A 20,770-nucleotide genomic window follows, 5' to 3' on the forward strand; every position below is an offset into this window, starting at 1 on the left:
CGGAGAATAAGGCCAAGGCACTATTAATTAAGCAGGAGGAAAAAGGCAGAGGGAAGAGCCTAGCCTGCTGAGAGGGGAGGGCAGCCTGGTGAGAGGAGGGGAGGGTGCTTCCGCTGCTGCTGGGTCCACCTGACAGCTGCATGGAAGCAGCACCCGCCAAGGGACGCTGGAGAAGTTCAGTCTATTCTGGCAGATGGAAGACTTGGGGGTGGAAAGGCTCTACCTCTGAGCGACCCCCCCCAACCCCCGATGGCTTACATTTGTACAATATTTAAATGCTAGGTCCTTCATTCAATACTTCAAATTTTGTCTCCACAGAGAGGGTAAGGGACATTCTTGCCTCCTCCAGTTTCTCTTGGGTGCTGTGGAAGAGGTAGATTCCCAGAGAGGAAGCCCTGGGGTGGCATTCCAACATCAACCAGCAGAGGGCACTGGAGAGCCTCCATTGCCGGAGAAGGCAGAGCCTGGAGGTCAGTGTTTTTGGAGAGACTCAGAGGCCAGGGCAGAGAGGCAACAGGCCACACAGCCTTCTCGGCTGCCCTGTGCTATTTCTAGTGGCTCCTAGTGTGAAGCTGACCCTGAGGGGCACAGAGGGTGGCCCAGGAGGGGTCTGCTACACTCTTGTCCCTCCGAGCTCTCCTACACATGGGTGCTTGCAGATGTCTTGGTGCTCCCCCCTCCCAGGGCTGCTGGGAGTCCCTTGCTTCTGAAAGTCAGGCCGACTGCTTTCGTGCTCCTATCCCACCACCATCAGAAAGTCCATTTGTAGCTCCTGGCAAGCAAAGCCTGGCCCCTTGCCTGCCTGCTTTGAGAACACAACCCAGAGTGCTAAGCAGAGTGGTCACCACAGTTTTGGTAGTCGGTCTCTCACTGCCTGGTATGTAAAGTTGGAGAGCCCAATGTGGGCCCAGGACCTAGCCTAGTCCTCCGAGGCTGTGGTGTGGAATGTCAGCTCAGTCTGTCTGTCTACCTGTTCATCACCTGCCTAAGAGAAGCTCTGAAAATGACAACGGGGAGAGGGAAGGGGCCACAGAGTGAAATCTTGGCTCAAGGGAATGTAGACATTCCTACTACACCCTACCTGTGGGATCTTGCTGTCTGTGAGAATGGCATGTGTGGTCTCAATAAAAGGCTCCTCTGGGACTCCAATGGAATTCTGGGTTCTCATTAAGACAGTTACTTGTCTAGCTACCATCCCTCCATCTATTTAGACAACCCTACCATCTACCTAATCATCAACCATCTACCCAACCATTCACCATCTACCCAACCATTCATTCATCTACCCAACCATCTAGCATCTATCCATCCATAATCTATCACTTATGTAGCCCAGACTGACCTCAAGCTACTATGTAATTAAGGATGACCTTGAACTTCTGATTCTCCTGCCCTCACCTCCTAAATGCTGAGATGAGAGGTGGGCACCACCATGCCTGGCTTAGGTTTTGTTTTATGCAACCTGGGTACCAATGCTTCACAGGGGATGGAGAATATTTTCCCTCATTCTACTATACTTTGCCTTTTCATATCTTTGGAATGTCTCCTTATGAGCTGAAGATTTGAATTTTGGTTCAGTCCCACTGAACAATTTTCAATTTTTTTCTCTAGTGGTTTGTTTGTTTGTTTATTTATTTATTTATTTATTTATGGCTACTTTAAGGGATGTTGGCTACCTCAACTCCATAAAGACATTTTTCTCCATTTTGTTCCAGAAGTTTTATGATGCTGGCTTTTACACTAGAGTCTATCAATCATTCTCAGGTTAACCTGTGTGCACACCAGGAAGGGGCCAGGCTTGCCTCTCCCTTCCTTGTGTTCTCTTGTTCTGGGGCCACGTGTTAGAGAATGTGTCTTTACTGTCCAAACAGCCTCAGGGTCTCCATCAAAATCAATCGATGTTGCCCGCAGGTCTATTTCCGGACTCTCTCCTCTGCATCAGACTAGTGTCTACACTGGAGGCTTTGGGCAGCTGCTTATCTGAGTTTTGACCTGATTTATATTTTAACCAGATCAGTTGGGATGAAGAATAGAATAAGGCAAAAAAAAAAAAAACCAAAAAAAAAAAACAAACAACAAACAAACAAACAAACAAAAAACAAAAACCTAAAACCAAACCAAGCCGTAACAAAACCCCAGAAGCAGAGAGACAGTTTGGAGGCCGTGTTACACTCCGGGGTGGATGCACAGTGCTTGGATGGGTGGTCACAAGGAATGTACGAACAGGGCAGGTCTGGGAAGCATTCTGAGGCCTCAAAGCCTGGCAGGTGGTGACCTGGACACGAGGAGACCAGGGGAAAGTGAGTGGCCCTGAGGCTTCCGTCTTGACCAACGGGAAGAAAGCATTGTCATTCCTGAGATGTTTACAAGGCTGTCCAGCAGAGATTCACAAACCCAGGGAGAGGGGCTTGAAAGGGAAATAGCCAACTGGAGGGACCAGGAAGACCCAAGCAGGCTTCCTGGAGGAAGAGGCATGTGAGCCACACATGGCATCCCTGGGAAGGATGAAGTGAGATCAAGGCTCACTGCAGAAGACAAGCCTAACCATTGGTGGCCTGCTCTTCAAAGTCCCTGTCGGGTGTTATTTGAAATCTGTGCCCCAGTACTACTTTGTTCACTCCATAGCCTTTCTCAGAGTGCATTGGGGGAGCCCCCGTCCTGCCAGGCAGCACTCATGGCTCAGGGTGCCCTTTACAACAAACCTCAGGTAGGTTACACTTAGGCAGTGACTCAGGAAGTAGACTCTGGGACAGAAAGCCTGGGCTAACTGATGTAAGTAATATAAAACCCAGGTCCCTCATCTAAAGGATGGGAATAAGGATAGCACCCTCAGTGGCCACCTATGGTACTGCAGGGATTCAAGCTGGGCTCCTAGTGTGGGGTTAAACCATGTTTACTGACCTGTTATTCATCAGGCCAGAAAACAGAGGCCCAGACTAGGTAGAACAGATGCTAACCCAGGCTCTCCCATTCACCTCGGGAGTCCTGGATATCCTGTATGTCCCCACTTTTCCAGGGACATAGTGTGACCATCCAGGCCCACTACTTGTGTCTGGGCCCGACTTTTCCTTACTCTGCTGGAAAAGGAGATGTCCACAGAAGCCATCAGGCGAGGGGGCCCTGGGGCTGGGGACAGAGCAGGTTCAAAGTGGGAAGGTCTGGCCAGGGGCAGCACACAAGCTGGCCTCTGAAGGCTTCAAAGATCTTTATTATTCATGTCTCTTTCTTGGTGGGCATGGGGTAGGAAATGATTTCCATGGGAAAGTAGTCTTTCCAGGAAAGATTGAGTGTCCCGAGAGAGCAAAGGGCTGGCAAAGCAGGAGGCCGAGGGACTGCTTAGCCTCCAGAGACTGCTGATATGTCTATGAGATGGATAAAGACATGGATGGTATCCAGGGGTGTCTGCTCCAGCAGGTGGATGCTGGGAGGAAACAAGGCCTGCCTTTGAGTCCTCCCTATGAGCCTTGGGCAACTTGGTGAACCTTCTTGGGCCTCATTTTGTACATCTGTGATTTGGGACAACAGCCCTGCCTGCTCTGCTGGGTCCCACAAACATTTGCTCACTTAACAGAAGGGAAGCAACATGGGAAATACAGGCCTTCTTATTATGTTTTGTAAGAGCAGAAGGAGCCTGCAACCATTTGGAAGGGTCGTCCAGACCTGACTCAAAGCCAACCAAGGGCACTTGGTCTTGGGGATATAGAAGGTGCCAGCAGACAGGACTTAAGAGCTCAGCTCTGCTGTGTACAACCTAGTAACTCAGAGCTAGAAGCTTCTTTAACTGGAATCTCTGTTTTGCTTATCTGTGAAGCAAGACTCCATTTGAGCTTCTATTTGTGACCAGCAAATCCCTCTGAACATCTGTGCTCTTGGCCCTAACAGGCACCCCCCCCCCCATCTCCTGGAAACTTCCATTTTCTCCAACCCAACAAACAACCTTCCTGAAGACCCCTGGGCTGACCTGACTCCATTTACTCCCCTCCCCCTGGCTTCCAGAAGCCCGACGCCCCCCCCCCTTTCAGGATTACAACATCTTATCTCTGATGCTAGGTCTTACCCAGCGTGACCTCCGCCTGCATGGGCATGGACAGAGCTGGGTGCTTGACCTCACAGCTGAAGAGGGCCTCATTGTCAATCTGCGGGTTGAGGGTCCAGGTGAGCAGGGCCCGCACCTCCACAGTGCCATCGCTGCCTGGGGTGCGGCTGTGGCGCAGGAAGTAGACCGGCTCGGCGCTGTGTACCCAACGGGGGAACTCGCGGCTCACCACTGTCTCTGGGATGTTTTCCGTGGTGGGCTGCACGAAGAGGCTGGGGTCCTGGGTGAGGCTGCGTGAGGGGCGCTCCGTGTAGGGACGTCCAGCCCGGTATTCAGTGTCCAGGAGGGACAGGGACTTTTGCATTTTGGTGTCGTCCACATCCCGATGCAGAAGGCTGCGGAAGGGCCTGCTGTCCTGGAGGGGGCCAGAGCTGGCTGCTGGCAGTTCTGACAGGGGCACTGCATCGATCAACTCCCCATCCCGTTTGAAATAAACCTATAGTTGCAAGCAGGATAGGGGAAAGGATAAGGAGTGGGTGGCTTTTGCTCCCACTGGACTCTCAGAAGAGCTTGGGCTTCTCACTCCCATTCCTTTCCCTTACTCCCATGAAGAGCTATGAGCAATATACCACGGGGTGGGAATACACACGACTCCGGAGAGAGGTGGTTCAGCCCAATACCATTACTGACAAGCTAGGGAGACTTTCCGCCTCAGTTTCCCCATTCATAAAGAGAAATAAGACTACTGACTCCAGGGAGCAATCGAAGGCTTAAGTGAAGTCATATGAGCAGATTGGTTTTAGATGTCACTTAGCTACCATCTGGGCTCCAGCATGGTCCATGGCTGCCCCAGGGAATGTGGATGAGGAGGGAATTGCAGTGAGGGCAAAATGAGCTATGAGAAAAGGAATAAAGGTGTGTGTGTGTGTGTGTGTGTGTGTGTGTGTGTGTGTGTGTGTGTGTGTGTGTGTGTGTGTACGCTCTGCCTGCTCACATAATTTGGCAATCTGGAGCTGCTATGCGGAAAACAGGTGTGTGTGTGTGCTCGCACGAAAGCTAGGTGTGGGGATGAGGCCAAGATGCCTTCGTCTCCCTTTCTCTGCTAATAGGGAATTCAAGTTTTGAGAGGCGGCATTTAATTTAATTTGCTGTCTTCTTATTTTGGTACACACACCCAGAGGCCTTTGGGGATTGGGTGTATTTTTTAATAAATCAGATAAATAAATCGATAGGAGACAGAGAGAGGTAAGAGCAGGAAGTGCCACGCTCAGGGACTCCAGGGACTGAGTGGGTATGAGAAGAGAAGCCTGGGGGTGGGCAGGTGGGGGTGGGCAGGTGGGGGAGGGGCTGGGAGTGGGTAGGGATGGGGGGGTGATATGTGGGTGTGGAGGGCCTGTCAGAGTTTACATCCTCACAGAAGAATTTTCTGCACATAGTGGTCTGGTTTGGGGGTTTGGGTTTTTTTTTTTTCTTTCTCCTTTCTTTGCTTTTCTTCTCCCTCTTTTTTTTTTTTTTTTTTTTTTTTTGAAAAGTGCTTCAAAAGCAGGTTTGTAATTTATATCAAAGAATTGCTTTCAAGTTCTGATGCTCCAGACAGACGTAAGATGCCCGGAATGTGAGGGAATGAGGATCTTTCACATAGACAGAGACGAGGAAGACAGAGAACGGGGGGGGGGGGCCGCGGTGGAGAGACTGGGAAGAGCAGAGTGAGAGAGGGCGCATTCTTAAATAACTGTCTGAAGTGGCAGCCAGGTGGTGAGGGGCGGAAGGGCTCTCCTGTAGCCCTGGGGCCAGGAAACACTCCCCTCATGTCTTCCTTTTCCTGGAGGAAAGACCGGCTTCCCTGATTTGGCAGAAACTGGACATCCTTGTGGGTTCTGAAGGGGAGATTTGGGGAGACCTGCGAGCTGTATCTGCGAGCATTCAGTGGCTCTGAGGCCACTTTTATCATCCCCTTGCTTGGGACTGCAGTGTGACCCTAAACCTGCCCTCTGAGCCCTGACTATCATGCCTCCATGCCTCACTAGTCATCTCCTGACTGTAAGCCATGCCTCTGCACCCCTGACCTCCATGTCTTACATTGCTGACCTCATCCCAGGCCCCCATGCCTCTGCACCCCTAACCCCTGACCTCCATGTCTTATATCCCAGGCCCAAGTCTCCATACCCTTGACCCCCACCTCATCTGAGATTCTGCACCCTCTCCAGGGGGCATCTCTACACACAGCCACTCCCCTGCCTTATGTTGGCTCTGGGGGTCCCATGTTCTGAGAGGGGCTGACCAGATCCTTGGGTCTTACAGCTGGCCAAACACATGAGACACCGTCACATTGGAAAGAGGAGGCCTCTTACCTCTCCCTCTGAATTCTAACTGCAGGTCCTCATTGCTCCAGCCCTACCTGTTCCCCACCCTCACCCTAAATCCAAGAAATGTGTGAGATTTACTGGGATGAGGACAAGAGCATTTAAAATACCCACACTAGAATTTCCCCTAAATGTAGTTTGAAGGCCCCGATATGGTGCATGGAAGTGTTCTCAGCAACCTTTGAGGATTTCACGACGCCCTCGCCCGTAGAAGTTGGCCACATGAGGTTTCACTGAGTAATTGTTGTGCCAAAAGGGTCCCTTGGCTTCTGAAATATTGATGGTGTCCAACTCCTTCGGCTTGTACCAAAACTAAGAAGGGGAGGGGGACCCCTGTTCAGGGTCAGTCCTGGGGATTGGTGTGGCCAGAAGCAAGACTCTACCGGCGATCATGGGTCCCTGTGACTGAAAACCCTTTCTTCCTGCCTCCTCATCTTTTCCCCTTCCCCTTTCCTCTCTTCCTTTTGGGGGGGCTCTCTACACCCCAGGGAGGCTTGGGAGGAGCAGTGGGCTTCAAATGAGAGAACATGAACTTGGGCCCATCTCTAAGGAAAATATGAGGGAGACTATGAAGAAGTCCATTTAATGTTCTCTATCCACCTCAAAATCTAGGGTGCAGCATATTGGGTGGTGGGCTGTCCTGGGAGACCTAGGATTGCAGGATGGGGCAGAGGGAATAAGAGAGGTGCTGGGCAGACCACTTCCTGTCTGGGCACAAAAGTGGTACCTGAAGAGGGCTCGGGGAGCAGGAATCTGGGCCCCCAAGCACTTACCATGGGCGCTGGCTTCCCTCCAGATACGATGCAGACTAGTGTGAAGTTCTGGGCCTGGTACCGGCTGAAGGGGGCAGGTGAGTCAGCAGCCACGATTTCGATGGAGGTGGGAGGAGCTTCCAAAGGGAAGAGCAGGAGACTGACTCAGTTGGGGGACTCTGGAAGAGTTCTACTAAGAGCTACCATAGGTATTGACTATGGCAAGCATATGGGGAACCCATATGGGAACACAGAGGAGCGCCCTGCTTCCTGGAACTCTTTAGTCCAATGGAAGAGACACAGAACACTCAAGAGGACATGAGGACTGGAGTGGTCGGACGCATCCTAGAGATGGCATCCTACCTAGCGCAGAGGGGGACCCTGCCCCAGTGAAGAGGTCTTGGGGAGTCAGTGACAGAAGCCACACAGTCCTGTGATCCAAGAAAGCAGCAGTTGATAAGAAGACAGACAAAGCACATGCAAAGGACTAATGGTGGACTGGAGTAGAGGGCCAGGTGAGCTGGGGCTCAGGTTGCCCCAACAGCTAGGAAACATGTAGGGCCGGTAAATGGCCGCTGCTCCCTGTCTGGGCTGGGGCCACCTCCAGCTTGTGTAGGTGACTATGACATTTCAGGAATCTGTGAGCCAGCTGTTAAACTGTTACTAACTTGAAACAGCTCCCTGTGGGTATCTTTACACCACAAAATCAGCAACTGCTGTAGATCAAGGCCTCCTTCCCTCCCTCCTCTGCTTCCAACCTCAGAAAGCTGTGACCAGCTCACCCCAGACTCAGAGCTCTTTCCTGTCTCTCCTGAGAGTAGTGGGAAGCCACTGAAAGTTTTAGGTGAGAGCAGGGACAACTTCATTTTGAAGAGATGGAAGGCACAGCATGGGTTTCAGCTGGACAGGACAGCAGCAGACTCCGTGGCCTGGGAATGAGCTAAGCAAGTGCTTAGAGTCACCCTGAACTGGGGACTTTTCTCTTCCTCCCTGGAACCCTGCTTAGTGTGGTGAGCAGCCTCCTCCTCACATTCTTCTCCTTGTCCACATCCTGGTTGGGTCACCACCATCACCATGTCTTGAGGACATTGCCACACTGAGCCTCTGACCCCTGCCTTGTTAAATGGGTGCTCAGTAGATGTGGTTGTGGGACAGAACTTGAGCTAGAGGAACTTCAGGGCTCCGTGCTGGGAATCCTTCGCTATGACTTCCAGACCTCCTTGGCATCTGCAGGAGGCACCACCTTTGAACTCTGCTTGGGGCAGGCTGTCCATTCTTGCTTCCCTGGCCTTGGGCCTGTGAGCAACTGTTGGTGGGACGGGGCAGTGTACAACAGGCAACAAAAGATGCTGGAGATCTTGCCTTCCTGCAGGGGCTTTTCACCCCAGTTGAGTTTAATTAAGTTCAGCGAGCATTTCCTGACACCTGCCGGGTGTGGGGCTTGGTGCCAGGGGCCCGCTGCAGGGTATCCAGCAAGGAGTGCAGAGAAGCCTGTTGGCTGGTGGAGGTGGCAAGCATGGAGCTGCTCTGTTTTTGGGCCCAGGGAGACTGAGCCAGGTATGAGCCATCATTTCATTCAGGCAGCCACACATGCTGGAGGCAAGAGGAGGGAAGTGAGCGGGAAGCTTGAGAGAACAATAGACGGAGAATTGTAATTAAGTGGAAGATGGCTCAAAACAGATGGTAAGTGGGGTAGGAATTTGGAGAACGGAAATGCACACCAGAACACTTCAATTACCCAGACATCGCAAACTCCGCAGTGTAACTTTTGCAGAACAGCACTGAAAACAAGCTCAGACAGCAAGAATCAGTGATGGCCCAGCTTCCATGAGCTGACTCTTCAGCCTCACTGTTGGCCTGTGCTATCTGCATTCCACAGAAGGGAAAGCATGAGATGTGTGAACAGACCCCCACCTGCAGTCATTGTGAGGTCGAGCAGAGATTGATCTCTCTCTATCTCTCTCCAGGGTCTCGTTATGCAGCTTTGACTGACTTAGAACTGTCTATGTAGGCCAGGCTAGCCTTGAATTCCTAGTGATCTGCCTCTGCCTCCATGTGCTGAAATTAAAGGTGTGTGCCATCAGGTCCTGGCCTGGAGTCCCGATTCTCAGCCAGTCAGGACGGCCCAGCCTTCAAAGGGGCCCGTGTCTGTTGGTACCTTTTTGCCCAAGTGCAAACTCCAAATACTGAGAGTTCCCATTCCCTGGCTTTGCAGCATCTCCAGAGAACTTATGGTCTAGTTTCCTCAGGAACTGCTTCTAGGTTTGTTGTCCCAAGGCTGAGGAAGTCAGAGCTCAGGCTAAAACACTTCCCCCGAGCTCACCATCTGTGGTCCCCATAACCTTTAGTGCCCCTCTGACATATCCCATCCCAGCCTCCAAGTCACCATCTCCATCTCTGGCCTCCTTTCCATCATCACCTCCTCTGCCTCCACCGCTCTCATCCTCCTCCTCGTCTTCACCTCCAAAATGTGCCAGTTAAGGTTCACCCTCCAGACTGCTGCAGCACCAGAAAGGGAAGATGGACCCTCCAACAACCCCGCCCACCATGTCACTGCATCAGTTAATTTTCTATTGCTGAGGTGAAACACCATGGCCACAGCAACTCATAAAAGAAAGTATTTATGGTTCCAGAGGGTTTGAGTCCATGATGGCAGAGCAAAGGTATGCTGACAGGAACAGCAGAGCACTCACATCTCAAACACCAATCAGGAGGCAGAGAGCACAGTGGGGACAGCCGGAGGCTTCTAAAACCTCCAAGCCTGCCCCCAGTGACACACCTCCTCCAATGAGGCCACACCTCCTAATCCTTCCCGAACAGTTCTACTAACTGGGAACCAAGTTTGAATAAACATGAGTCTATGGGGCCTATTCTCATCCAAGCCACCACAGTCAACTTGACTGAGGCCACACTGAGGAAAACATGCCTGACAGAATTGCTGAAGCAGTAACCAAGATGGTGACTAGATGGTGCTTGACATGTCATGTTAATGGATGCTGATGCTGATGCCTTTGCTTCACTTTTGCTGTGCTAGTGAAGGAATCTGGAGCCTCCTGCATGCTGGCCAAGCCCCAGAGCTGCACACCCATTCCTGCATCATTAAAAAGAAGGGGGGGGGGTGTAAGATGAGCCATGGGCTCCAGACCAGAGCACTCAAGGTTCAGAGTCCAGCCATACTACCTGTCAGCTGTGTGACCTTGGGCAGATGACTTAAGCTCTCTCTGTGTATTTGCTTACCTGCAAAATGGAATTAAAGGGGCTTTGTGCTGGAGATTCAATAAATAGGACCTGAAAAATATCCTCCACAGTAAGGATAGCTGCCCTTGTTGGCAGCTCTCCCTGCTAGTTTTCTTTGTTTTAGGTTGCTTACCAGGGACTGAGAGGATCAAGGCTGGCTCTGCTTGTGTGTAGTTTATCATGGACACCATGAAATGCTTGATGTTTGTACCTTGACCACAGTAGGGACCCATACCCTATATTTTCCAAGCACTCCAAATGATGCATGTTCAAGTTCATGTGTGCTCAAACTATAAAGAGCAAACCAAATTTCAAAGGCTTAAGTTTAAAAGAACATTGCAAGATAGTTGGGGAGAGGCACACACACACATGTACACACACAACGGCACACACACTCATGCACGTACACAGATGCACACATACACATGTAACTCACACTCATGAACACACATGCATACTTATTTATATACACAGATACACACACACTTATGCGCATACACACACTCATGCACACACACTCATGAACACACACATACTCATACAAAGATGCACACACACTCATGAACACACACATACTCATACAAAGATGCACTCACACTCAGACACACACAGACACATCCTGGTCTAGAGCCCTGTATCTGACCCATGTAGAGCCTGACTGGGAGCTGTGCATTTCTGAGCAGGTGTGAACAGACAGTCAAGCTCATAATACCATAACAGTTGTATGGATGATGACACATAGGAGCTGCCAGCATCAGCATGGATAGCCAGAGCTTCACACACTTGCCCGCCAGCATCTCCCAGGCACCGTGCCCTGGGAGAATGTCACTCTACATTATGCCCTGTCACCCCTGGGAAGGCTGAGTGCAGTCAGCAAGCTGTTTCCACCTGGGAGTGCTAACTGCTTACTGTTGATCTATCTGATTCATCCCTGTCACTGTGTCCCTTCTCCTTCCCTTCCCTCTGTTCTCGAGAAACCCCTGCTTCCTTGGCTCATTGCCTGTGTCCTTTCACCCTTGGTCTCCCTCAATATATACCCACCCCAACCTCGTCTGCACTTCTATCTCTGTCTCCATGCATCTTTGCCCTCACCTCCACCATCAGCTCCCTCCCTGCCTCCATCTGAATTTCCATCCATCTTCAGACCCAGCCCTGGTCCTACCTCTGCCTTCAGCTCTATCTCCATCTGATCTCTGCCTCCACCTACATCTTCCCTTCCATCTCCATCTATACCTCTACCTCCATCCTCACTTTTACCTTCACCCCCTCCTCCATCCTCCCTTCCCTCCTCCACCCTCCCATCTCTCCTCCATCCTCCATCCCTCCTCCATCCTCCCTTTGACCTCCACTTCCATCTCCACCTTCACTTCCATCTCTTTTTTGAGACAGTCTCATGTAACTGAGGTGCTTCTTGAACTTGCTATGTAGTAGAGGATGACTTTGAACTTCTGATCCACTTGCCTCTGCCTCTTGAGCGCCAGTATTGGAAGTGAGATAATGCCAGCTTTATATGGTGCCGGGGATCAAACTCAGGACTCCACACATACTAGGCAAGCACTCTACCAACTGAGCTACAGCCTTAAGTCTCTACCACCACCCCCTTTTTTTGAGACAGGGTCTTACTATGTGGCTGGTCTGGAATTACTCTGCAGACCAGGCTGGCCTTGAATCCATAGAAATCCCTCTGCTTCTGCCTTCTGAGTTCTGGGATTAAAGGTGTGTGCCACCATGCCCAGTTCCCATCTCTCGCTTTAGCTCAATTTCCACCTCTGTCTTCCACTATGCCCATCTTCTTCCTTCTCCCTACCCCTGCCTCATTTCTACCCCCACCCATTGCTGACTCCACCCCCATCCCTGCTTTCCCTTCCTTCCCCAGTAGGTCTCCATCAAGGTCAAAACCAAGCAGGCTTTTATGTGTCCTGGGCCTGCTGAGATCCAGTCTCCATTCATCCAAAGACAGCCAGCTGAGGGACAGCCATAAAGTTCAATGACAGGCTCAGAGTGAGCAGTGTGTGGGGGCCGCTCGGCTGTGTCCAGTTGTATTCAGGCAATAACAAATGTAGAAAAAAATTCTTCAACGGAGAGTCTGTTTCATGCTCCTTCTCACCTCTGCTATCTATCTCCACTGGACAACGGTGTCCAGAGCTCCCTGCAGCTGTTTGGGGGGCATCTCTCAGAGGTGTATAATCAGGTCTGTGTATAATCACACCCTTTGCATCTATGTGCACTGCTCTTAAACTCTCCAGATCCCACTCCACAACCACCCAGCGAATGGGCCTTCTGGTTTATTTCTCACTTTGTCTTAAAAGGAAGGATCTGCTCCTAGACGTTTCCTTGACTAATTCTAGGTGCTGCTGTCAAGGCACAGCAGATTCCAACCAGACACCACCACACAGCCCAGCTAGCCTCCATCACCCCTTCCCACGGCCACGGAGGAAGGCAGGAGGTAAAGTTATTTTAGACTCAACAATTCATATTGATGGAGCATGGTGATGCTCGGTGATCCATTTTATGAAATTAATCCTGAAATATGGCCTGTCTGTATCTTGCAGGCAGAAGTTTGTTTCGGGCTCTGTAACTCACTTCTGAGCTCGCTCAGCTCTGTAAATTATCTCGAGGTCTTTGCAAGGGGACACAGTCAAGAAACACCAACAAGTAACATGGGCAGGGAACCTGTGCCTCTCCACCCAATCAGGTCACGCTCCTCATCCTTAACAAAGGCAGAGCAGAGCTCCATCCCCAGACTGGGTGCCATTATCTCTGGAGCTTTGGACCAATCGCTGCCACCCCCTCTAGCATTAGCCTTCCTGTCTGTGAAACGGACTGGACCTGACACATTTGCCAACACCCCAGGTCCTAGGGAAGCAGAAGAAAAATGGGTGTTCTCTTATGAGAACGTGAAACGCTGATCTGGCAGAAGGGTTGTTTTAGCTCTCTTGCTGCAGCCTGCCCTCTCGCCTTTCAGGAACACTATTGTCTTCAGGGAGAGACCCTCCTGCCTGCCCTGCAGGTACCACTCTGTGAAGGTGCTGAGCCTGCTCCAGTCCTGAGAATCATTTATCACAGGGAGGGCATCAATTAGACGTGGGGGCGGGGCGGGGAGAAGGAATGGACAAGTTCAAAATTATATTATTTGCAAAAAAAATCCATTCTCCCTCTCAGCATGCCTGCTCTATCGACTGCCTTCCTTTTCAATCAGCTCCTGGCCATTATGCTGTATTTCAAACAGCAGAAAACTAGCGTCTAATATAAGTGTCCATGAATATAAATGTCCCGTGTGGGTCCACTTTCATTTTTTCTTTGATTTCTTGATCTTGTGTCTCTGTTCCTTTTCCATTCCCTCCCTCCAGAGTCTCTTTTGGCTTTAAGATGTCACTCAGTACAGCGCCCCCTCCAGGAAGTCCTCCCAGCTGCAGCTTCTGGAGTAGCTCAGCACAGCCTCCCTGCCTCACTCACCCAAGGCCGGATGCCTTCCCTACCCGGCTCCACCTTGTCTCTCAGCTGCCCTCCAAACCTGTCAAGACCTTCTATCTGGGTGCCTGGAGCTGTTCACCCTCAGGCTGCTTGTCACTCTGACCGGGTTTCCTCTGCCTCTCAGCTGGGTTGCACTTGTGGTGGGGGTGGGGGTGGGGGTGGGGACTGGGAGACTGTCCTCTCCATCCCAGCCTTGAACCTCAGGCAGTCTGTCACCCAGGAGCTCAAATCCCATTCCTGTTTGTGTCTCTCACTTCTATGAGCACAGAGGACACCAGCCAGGCTGTGACAGGGATCCCGGATGACCCTGAGAGTGCCCTGGGCCAGCCTGTCTTCATCTCCAGCCTTCTCCAACAGGTACCCACCCTGTTGCCAAACCCTCCCTTCCCCTGCCCCTTCCCTCCCTTCCCTCCTTTTTTCCCCAAGCACTCCAAGGCAGAGGAGGACTCCTGTCTCCTCCCAGCACACAGGATCACTCAAGACAAGTCTGTATCATGGACGAGTGGGGGAGGGATCCAGGTGCCACTCTCCGGTCCCTGTCCCCATCTAAGAGGGTGGAAACCTCCCCCTACTCTCTTTCCCAGGGAAGTGGATCCAGACGATGAAGAAAGTGGAGAGGGAGGGAAGGACTCAAGTTTAGGAGGAAATGATGTATTAAGCTGAATAGTTACAGTCCCATGCAGGAAAAAACTCAGGACAAGTCCCCACATGGAGCCATGATCTGTGACAGGAGAGAGACGCAGCTGCTATGCCTACATGAACTTGAGCTTAGCTGTGGGATCCCTGTGCTGAGGCAATGGCCAGATGAGGGAGTCTTTGTCCAGGTCATTGCCAGTGTGGACACCTGCTGTCCCCGGGGTGCTTCCCACCCCGAGATCAGGACCTTTCTGTGCTGAACCAGAGCCCAACCTTGTCAAGTGTCATCTGCTCTCTCGAGCTGCTCTGTGGAGAGTTGCTGGCAGTGCCGCCCACCTGCTTGCCTCTCTCTGCCAGCTGTGACAGGTGATAAACAGCTGAGCTGGAAGCTTTGGCTGAGCACTCTGGAGAGCAAGGGCTACCCCAGGAGAGTAGCCAGTGAACAAGTAGGAACTAATGAGGCCAGTGTGGGAGGAGAAGAAGCCCTGCCCACACACTCCAGGGGGAGTGATGCTTCTTGTTGTATCTGGACTCCAATGCTCTTTGTGTGTGTGTGTGTGTGTGTGTGTGTGTGTGTGTGTGTGTGTGTGTGTGTGTGTACTTATGCAATGGCATGCATGAGGATGCCAGAGGATAATTTGTGGAAACTGGTTATCTTCTTCTCTGTGAGTCTTGGGGATCGAACTCAGGCCATCAGGCTTGGCAGCAAGCACCTTTATAACAGAGCCATCTCACTAACTCTCCAGTGCCATCTCTAGACTATGCCTTGAACCCACTGGTTCTCAAAGTATGTCTCCCTGGACCATCAGGTTCAGCATCCTCTGGGAGTCACCACTGTAAGTCCTTGGGCCCCTTCCATACCCAGACATAGAACCTTCAGTTCCTCCAGGCAAGTCCAAGGCAAGTTCAAATATGCCAACTGCTGCCTTGACCAGGGTAAGCTTCAATGGGTTCACCCCTAAGTTGTCCTGTGAACAGAGAGCTTGGTACATAATAGATACTCAGTAGACTGTAGTAGCAGTTAACTGCTCTCCAGGAAGAGCAGGCTTGAGGAGATTGGAGAATGCCAGCCTGGTCCTCCAAGCATCCGCACACAGGTCTAGGGCCACCCTAACCCTCTACACTAACTGGGTTCAGGACTTTACACCCCAAAGCCCTGCCTCCCACAACTGGGGCAATTTTCTAGCATGCCTGGCTTGGCTGCTTGTCAATAATCCAAGTTTTTGGTTGCCCTTCAAAGCTGTAGTAGACTCTCCTGTGGTCCTGCACCCTTTGGCCTGAGCCTGGGTGGGTGACTCCCGCCTGCGAGTCTGAGCTGTCCCACACAGTTGCTGCACTTTATAGAGCAAATGTGTCAAAGACACATAGGTGCAGAGCTGAAATCCATGGGTTATGCCACAGAGTCACTTTATAACAGCAGGGCTGGCCAATTTGGGGGACTTTTTCAGTACACCCCACAGGTGCCTATCAGTTTCACCCTGTGCTGTATGTGCCAGTGTACTAGAAGCTTCTGGAAGACTGTAGAAACCTGAGAGGCATTGCAAATGCAGAAGCATACTGAAGAGTCCCCTCCAAGCCCACCAGCAGGAAGCCCACTTGGGACACCTCTGTCCCATTAGCTGAGCCATGTCCTTTGAAGCACACAGAGCTGGGAACAGGGCTTATCCCTGCCTAGTTGGAGGACTCAGGAAGTCCAGCTGGGGGGGGGGGCTGCAGTCTTGGCTAGGAGAGCTGTGTTCCTAGGGAGATGGTAGGACAAGGGTAACATGGGCATTTTCTCTGGGAGAAACTTGAGGGGTGGAGGTGGAGACGGATGGATGGTGCCTGGCTTAGGGTTCCAGGTAGGGGAGCAGTTCAGAGTATGCAGAATGCACACTCAGTGGAATTTTGGGTTCCGGTCTTGCCCAAGGCTAGAAGTCGTGGGGGTGTCTCTCCACTCGGGGACACTACCAGGAGGGAAAGGATGGCCCAGTGCATGGCTGCTCAGGGACACTCGTGGACTCTGGCCATTCTCACTCACTGGAAATAAAGGCTACGGTGGGAGATCAAGGGATGAAGTCCGTGGAGACTCTAACTCTGATCTCTAGATGACTTCCCCTTCCCTGTCCTCTGTTTCCCCATTTAACCAGTGCCACGGCAGACAATGGCTGAGGGGTCATGCATACATCCACCTTCCATTGCAGTCAGGAGGTCTCTTGGCTGCCCAACACTTCAGCCTGTGGATATCCCCAGTCTCCTGGAAAGTACCATGGTGGGTCAGCCTGCTCCTGATCCCTCACCTGCACCCACACCCCAGCTCAAAGCCCTTCCTTCTGAGGCAGGGCAGATTTTCCGGGAGGCATTAACTGCACTGCCTTTCTCATCCTATGAATATTTTAGCATTGATTTTTCTGTCAGAGGCAAATAAATCATCTGTTTGGCTTGCTGCTCATAGTGCAGTGTTTAGGAGGAGCTTCAGGGAGGGTTTTCAGTGGGAAGGGGCTCCCACATTTCCTCCCTGATAGTTCATAATAAAGTTCAGTCAGGGTTGGGGAACGATTTGGTTAAAGTGATTGCCACACAAGCATGAGGGCTCTAGATGGGATCACCAGAATCCATGTAATTGCTGTGTGTGTGTGTGTGTGTGTGTGTGTGTGCACGCGCGCGCACGCACGCACATGTACGTGCTTGTGGTGGCTTGCCTGTAAGTACAGCCTCAGAAGGCAAAGACAGAGGATCCCCAAAGCAAGCTGCTGGCTAGACTTGCTGTATCTTTCAGTGAGCTCTGGGTTTGATTGAGAGATCCTGCCTCAATGAATGAAGTGGAAGAGCATTTGATGATGACTCCTGAGATCAACCAGGAGTCTACACATACACATGCACACATATGTGTGCCCACACACATGCAAATATGCACATACATGTGCATACCACACACACACACACAGAGAGAGAGAGAGAGAGAGAGTGAGAGAGAGAGAGAGAGAGAGAGAGAGAGAGAGAAGGGAAGGGGAGGGGAGGGGAATCATGACCCATAAATACATAGGTACCTATCATTCAGCTTCTACCCTGAACATTCTGGACTGCCTCCATGATTGACTCTCTCTTGGATCTGTTGAAGAGCTAAGTGAAGCTTTATTCTAGAAGGTGCCCAACTGCAGACCAGGAGGAGGGGCTTGTCTGGAGCACCAGAGAGAAGTTCAGGGTCTGTAGACCCTCATCATCATAGCCTTCCAGGTCCTTCTAACCCTTTCGAACAGTGCCACTCTTGCTTGACTAAGAATTCAAATATATGAGCCTACAGGGGTCATTCTTACTCAAATGGCCACAAGCAGGGAACACCCTTGTATGCTAGAGCACAGGGATGGAGCATGTTCAGTACTGGGGCTCCAGTCACTTGATTCACCTCTGACCTAGGAATCTGGCTACCCAAAGTCACATCTTCATTCTGACATTCAGTAGTTAGGTGATACTGGCTGGTCACTTATCCTTGCCGAGCCTCGGTTTCCTCATCTGTAGAATGGGGCCATCATAGTCTGGGCCTTGCAGGGTTCTTCTGAACACTATATAAAGTATTGAGGCATGTGCCTGGTACCTGCTTAGTGCATGCCTAGTACCGTTGTCACCTCTGATTGCCCCCCTCCAAGTGCCAGCATAGAGGGGTTGTTCCCTGCTTCTGGTGATTTTAATAAAGCCCCCCCCCATATATTTGAATTCTTAGTCACCAGGGAGTGGGACCATTTGAAAAGATTAGAAGAATTAGGAGGTGTGGCCTTGCTGAAAGAGTGTGTCACTGGGGACGGGCTTTGGCGTTTCGAAAGACCATGCCAGGCTGAGTCTCTCCCTCTGCCTACAGATCACACTGTTTCAGTGCCTGCCTGCAGGCCGCCATCCTCCCCACCATGACCATAATGGACTAAACTTCTGAAACCGTAAATGATCCCCAATGAAGAGCTGCCTCGGTCATGGCATCTCTTCCCAGAAGAAGAACAATGGCTAAAACTCTGCTTGAAGGATGTACAATGCCCTGTCCCTTCCTGCATCTGCCACCATAGGATGATTTCACCAGCTGGAGCCAGCTCCATCCAGGAAGAGACTCCTGCCTCGGACGTCCACATCCCTCAGTGTGTGCCCGGAAGAACTCTGCCCAATGCCTGGCTCATCATGAGCCTGTCAGCCAAGTCATGAATGACTGAGAGAGAATGAAGGAACCGTGCCTCCTCCTACACAGACAGGGAAACCAAGTGAGTGTGGATGCAGGAACTGTGCCTCTTCCTATACAGACGGGGAAACCAAGTCTAGGAATCCACTGTGGCCAGATCAGCAGTCAGGACTACAAGCCCCAGAGCAGCAGCTGCAGCATGATCTTGGTCTCAACTTCCCCTTCAACACACAGTGCCAGGATTGTGTTTCCCCAGCCCACCTCCCTTCAGCGCTGTAGTTGGCTCCCACACTGCCAGCCTCGCACTGCTCCAGCTCTTCAGATGGCTACAGGAACACCGAACCTCAGCCTTCTGCTTTCTTTACAACTCTGGGCCTGAGGCACTGCAGCTCCAACATCACATATCACTGGTAATTAAGGGTCCTGTCCCAGGGAGGGGAGTTTACCTTCTGCCAGAGATACTAAATCCTGCTCCCGGTGGTGTGGGGAAAAAAGCATTGCACGCTGACCTAACACTTGTCAGGATTTAACTGTGCTCCTGCAGACAGGCTCAGGTGGGGATCGGGAGGCAGAGTTGATGCATCTCTACAAATAGGCAGGCACTGTGGGTGGTGAGATGCATAAGGTCCAGAAGGCTGGGTGGGGGGGGGGAGGTTGGATGCTGTAGCCACTTGTCTGGACAGTTCAAGGGAAATGAGCTTCCTTCATTTGGCTCTGGAAGGCAGGGTGGACATCTCAGCGAGAGGCTGTACAGAAGCTTCTGTAACAAGGTTATTGGGCTTGCAGGATAACTCTTGGTCATGATATATTATCTTTCTGGGCCTCAGCTTTCCCATTGACTGAAGTGCAGAAGGCCTGTGTCCCAAAGGTTGTGAATTACATTTAAAGTGCTTTGGGCAAAGTCTGCCACTGATAACACGTTCTTGGCTGCTCTCTATTGACCCAATCAGCTCTCTGTAGGGAGATTAGGACCCATCCTTTCAATGTAGGAGACACATAGGGGGTGTGGTAGTCTGAATGTAATTGGTCCCCATAAGGTTATAGGGAGTGGCACTATTAGGAGGTGTGGCTCTGTTGGAGTAGGTGTGGCCTTGTTGGAGGAAGTGTGTCACTCTGAGAATGTTCTTTGAGGTCTTCTATGCTCAAGATATGCCCAGTATCTTAGTTCACTTCCTGTTGCCTGCATATTAATGTGTAAAACTTTCAGCTTCTTTTCCAGGTTGTATGGATACCTGCATACTACTGTGTCTCACCATGATAATAATGGGCTGAACCTCTGAACTGTAAGATATACCAATGAAATGTTTTCCTTTATAAGAGTTGCCGTGGTCAGGGTGTCTCTTTTTAGCAATAGAAACCTTAACTAAGACAAGGGGTGCTTGTAAACATGGTTTGAAAGAAAAGGAGAGCCTGTGGGATGAGCAGACACAGAGCCTTCCCTGTGTCCTCTTCCCATTGGGTGTTGCGTGAGCTCTGTGGTTTGGGGAAGGGGGCTACACAAACAGAGGTGTGTGCTATTTGATCAAGCTGTCTTCTCTCCCACTCCCACTTGTGGAGGCAGTTAATCTAAACCACACCCAGTGTGGGCTTTGACAGCCACGTCTCCATCTGCAGCTCAAGCCTTTAGTCCCCTGTGGAGAAAGAGTGGAACAGGGTGACTGAGTGCCAGCTCAGTACTCTGAACTGACTCAGTTTCCTCGGGACTGCCACCTGTTGACTCCCAGGCTGCTGGAGTACCAGCTCACAGCGTGCCTGGGCATCTCATGCTGTCCATGTTGAGAAAAGGCTTGGTGCCTGGCTAGCTTGCTGCCTCTGGCTGAATATCTTTTGTTCTTCCCTTGAAAGGGGCTCAGGGGGGTGAACTGGGTGGCTGATGGAATGAATGTGCTGGGTCTGTGTGAGGCGTACAGTGGGCTGCTGTCAAGGGCACCCCAACGTGGCAGAGCCATGTTCAGAGAGGGTGGGTAGGGATTTGAGGATTCTGTGCGGAGGCAGACAGCAGGCTCAGTCCTTGGGAGCTGAAGCTGGGAAGTGGCTGTCCTTGCTAGATGACCCAGTTCACTCTCAAGTGCTCCTCTGAGCTCAGATCCATCTGTCTGCCTATTCCACACTGGCCCTCAGTTGGTGACTT

The 20,770-nt window shown here is 51.3% G+C and overlaps 2 protein-coding genes across 2 annotated transcripts in view; both read right to left on the minus strand.

Annotated features, from left to right (window-relative positions):
• Nucleotides 1–20,770, minus strand: part of Mrto4 (MRT4 homolog, ribosome maturation factor) — a 1,102,334-nt gene that overhangs the window by 664,713 nt on the left and 416,851 nt on the right. The gene's annotated exons all lie outside the window — the stretch shown is intronic.
• The window catches only part of Igsf21 (immunoglobin superfamily member 21), a 211,548-nt gene that overhangs the window by 3,088 nt on the left and 187,690 nt on the right, over nucleotides 1–20,770 (minus strand). Inside the window, exons 5-6 of the mRNA XM_051173459.1 lie at nucleotides 7,173–7,288; nucleotides 4,058–4,532 (exon numbers count right to left, since the gene is read on the minus strand). Coding sequence (XP_051029416.1) covers nucleotides 4,058–4,532; nucleotides 7,173–7,288 — 591 coding nt within the window. The remainder of the gene's footprint in view (nucleotides 1–4,057; nucleotides 4,533–7,172; nucleotides 7,289–20,770) is intronic.

Source organism: Phodopus roborovskii, unplaced genomic scaffold (assembly GCF_943737965.1).
Source record: "Phodopus roborovskii unplaced genomic scaffold, PHOROB, whole genome shotgun sequence".
In the NCBI taxonomy this organism is placed as follows: Eukaryota; Metazoa; Chordata; class Mammalia; order Rodentia; family Cricetidae; genus Phodopus; species Phodopus roborovskii.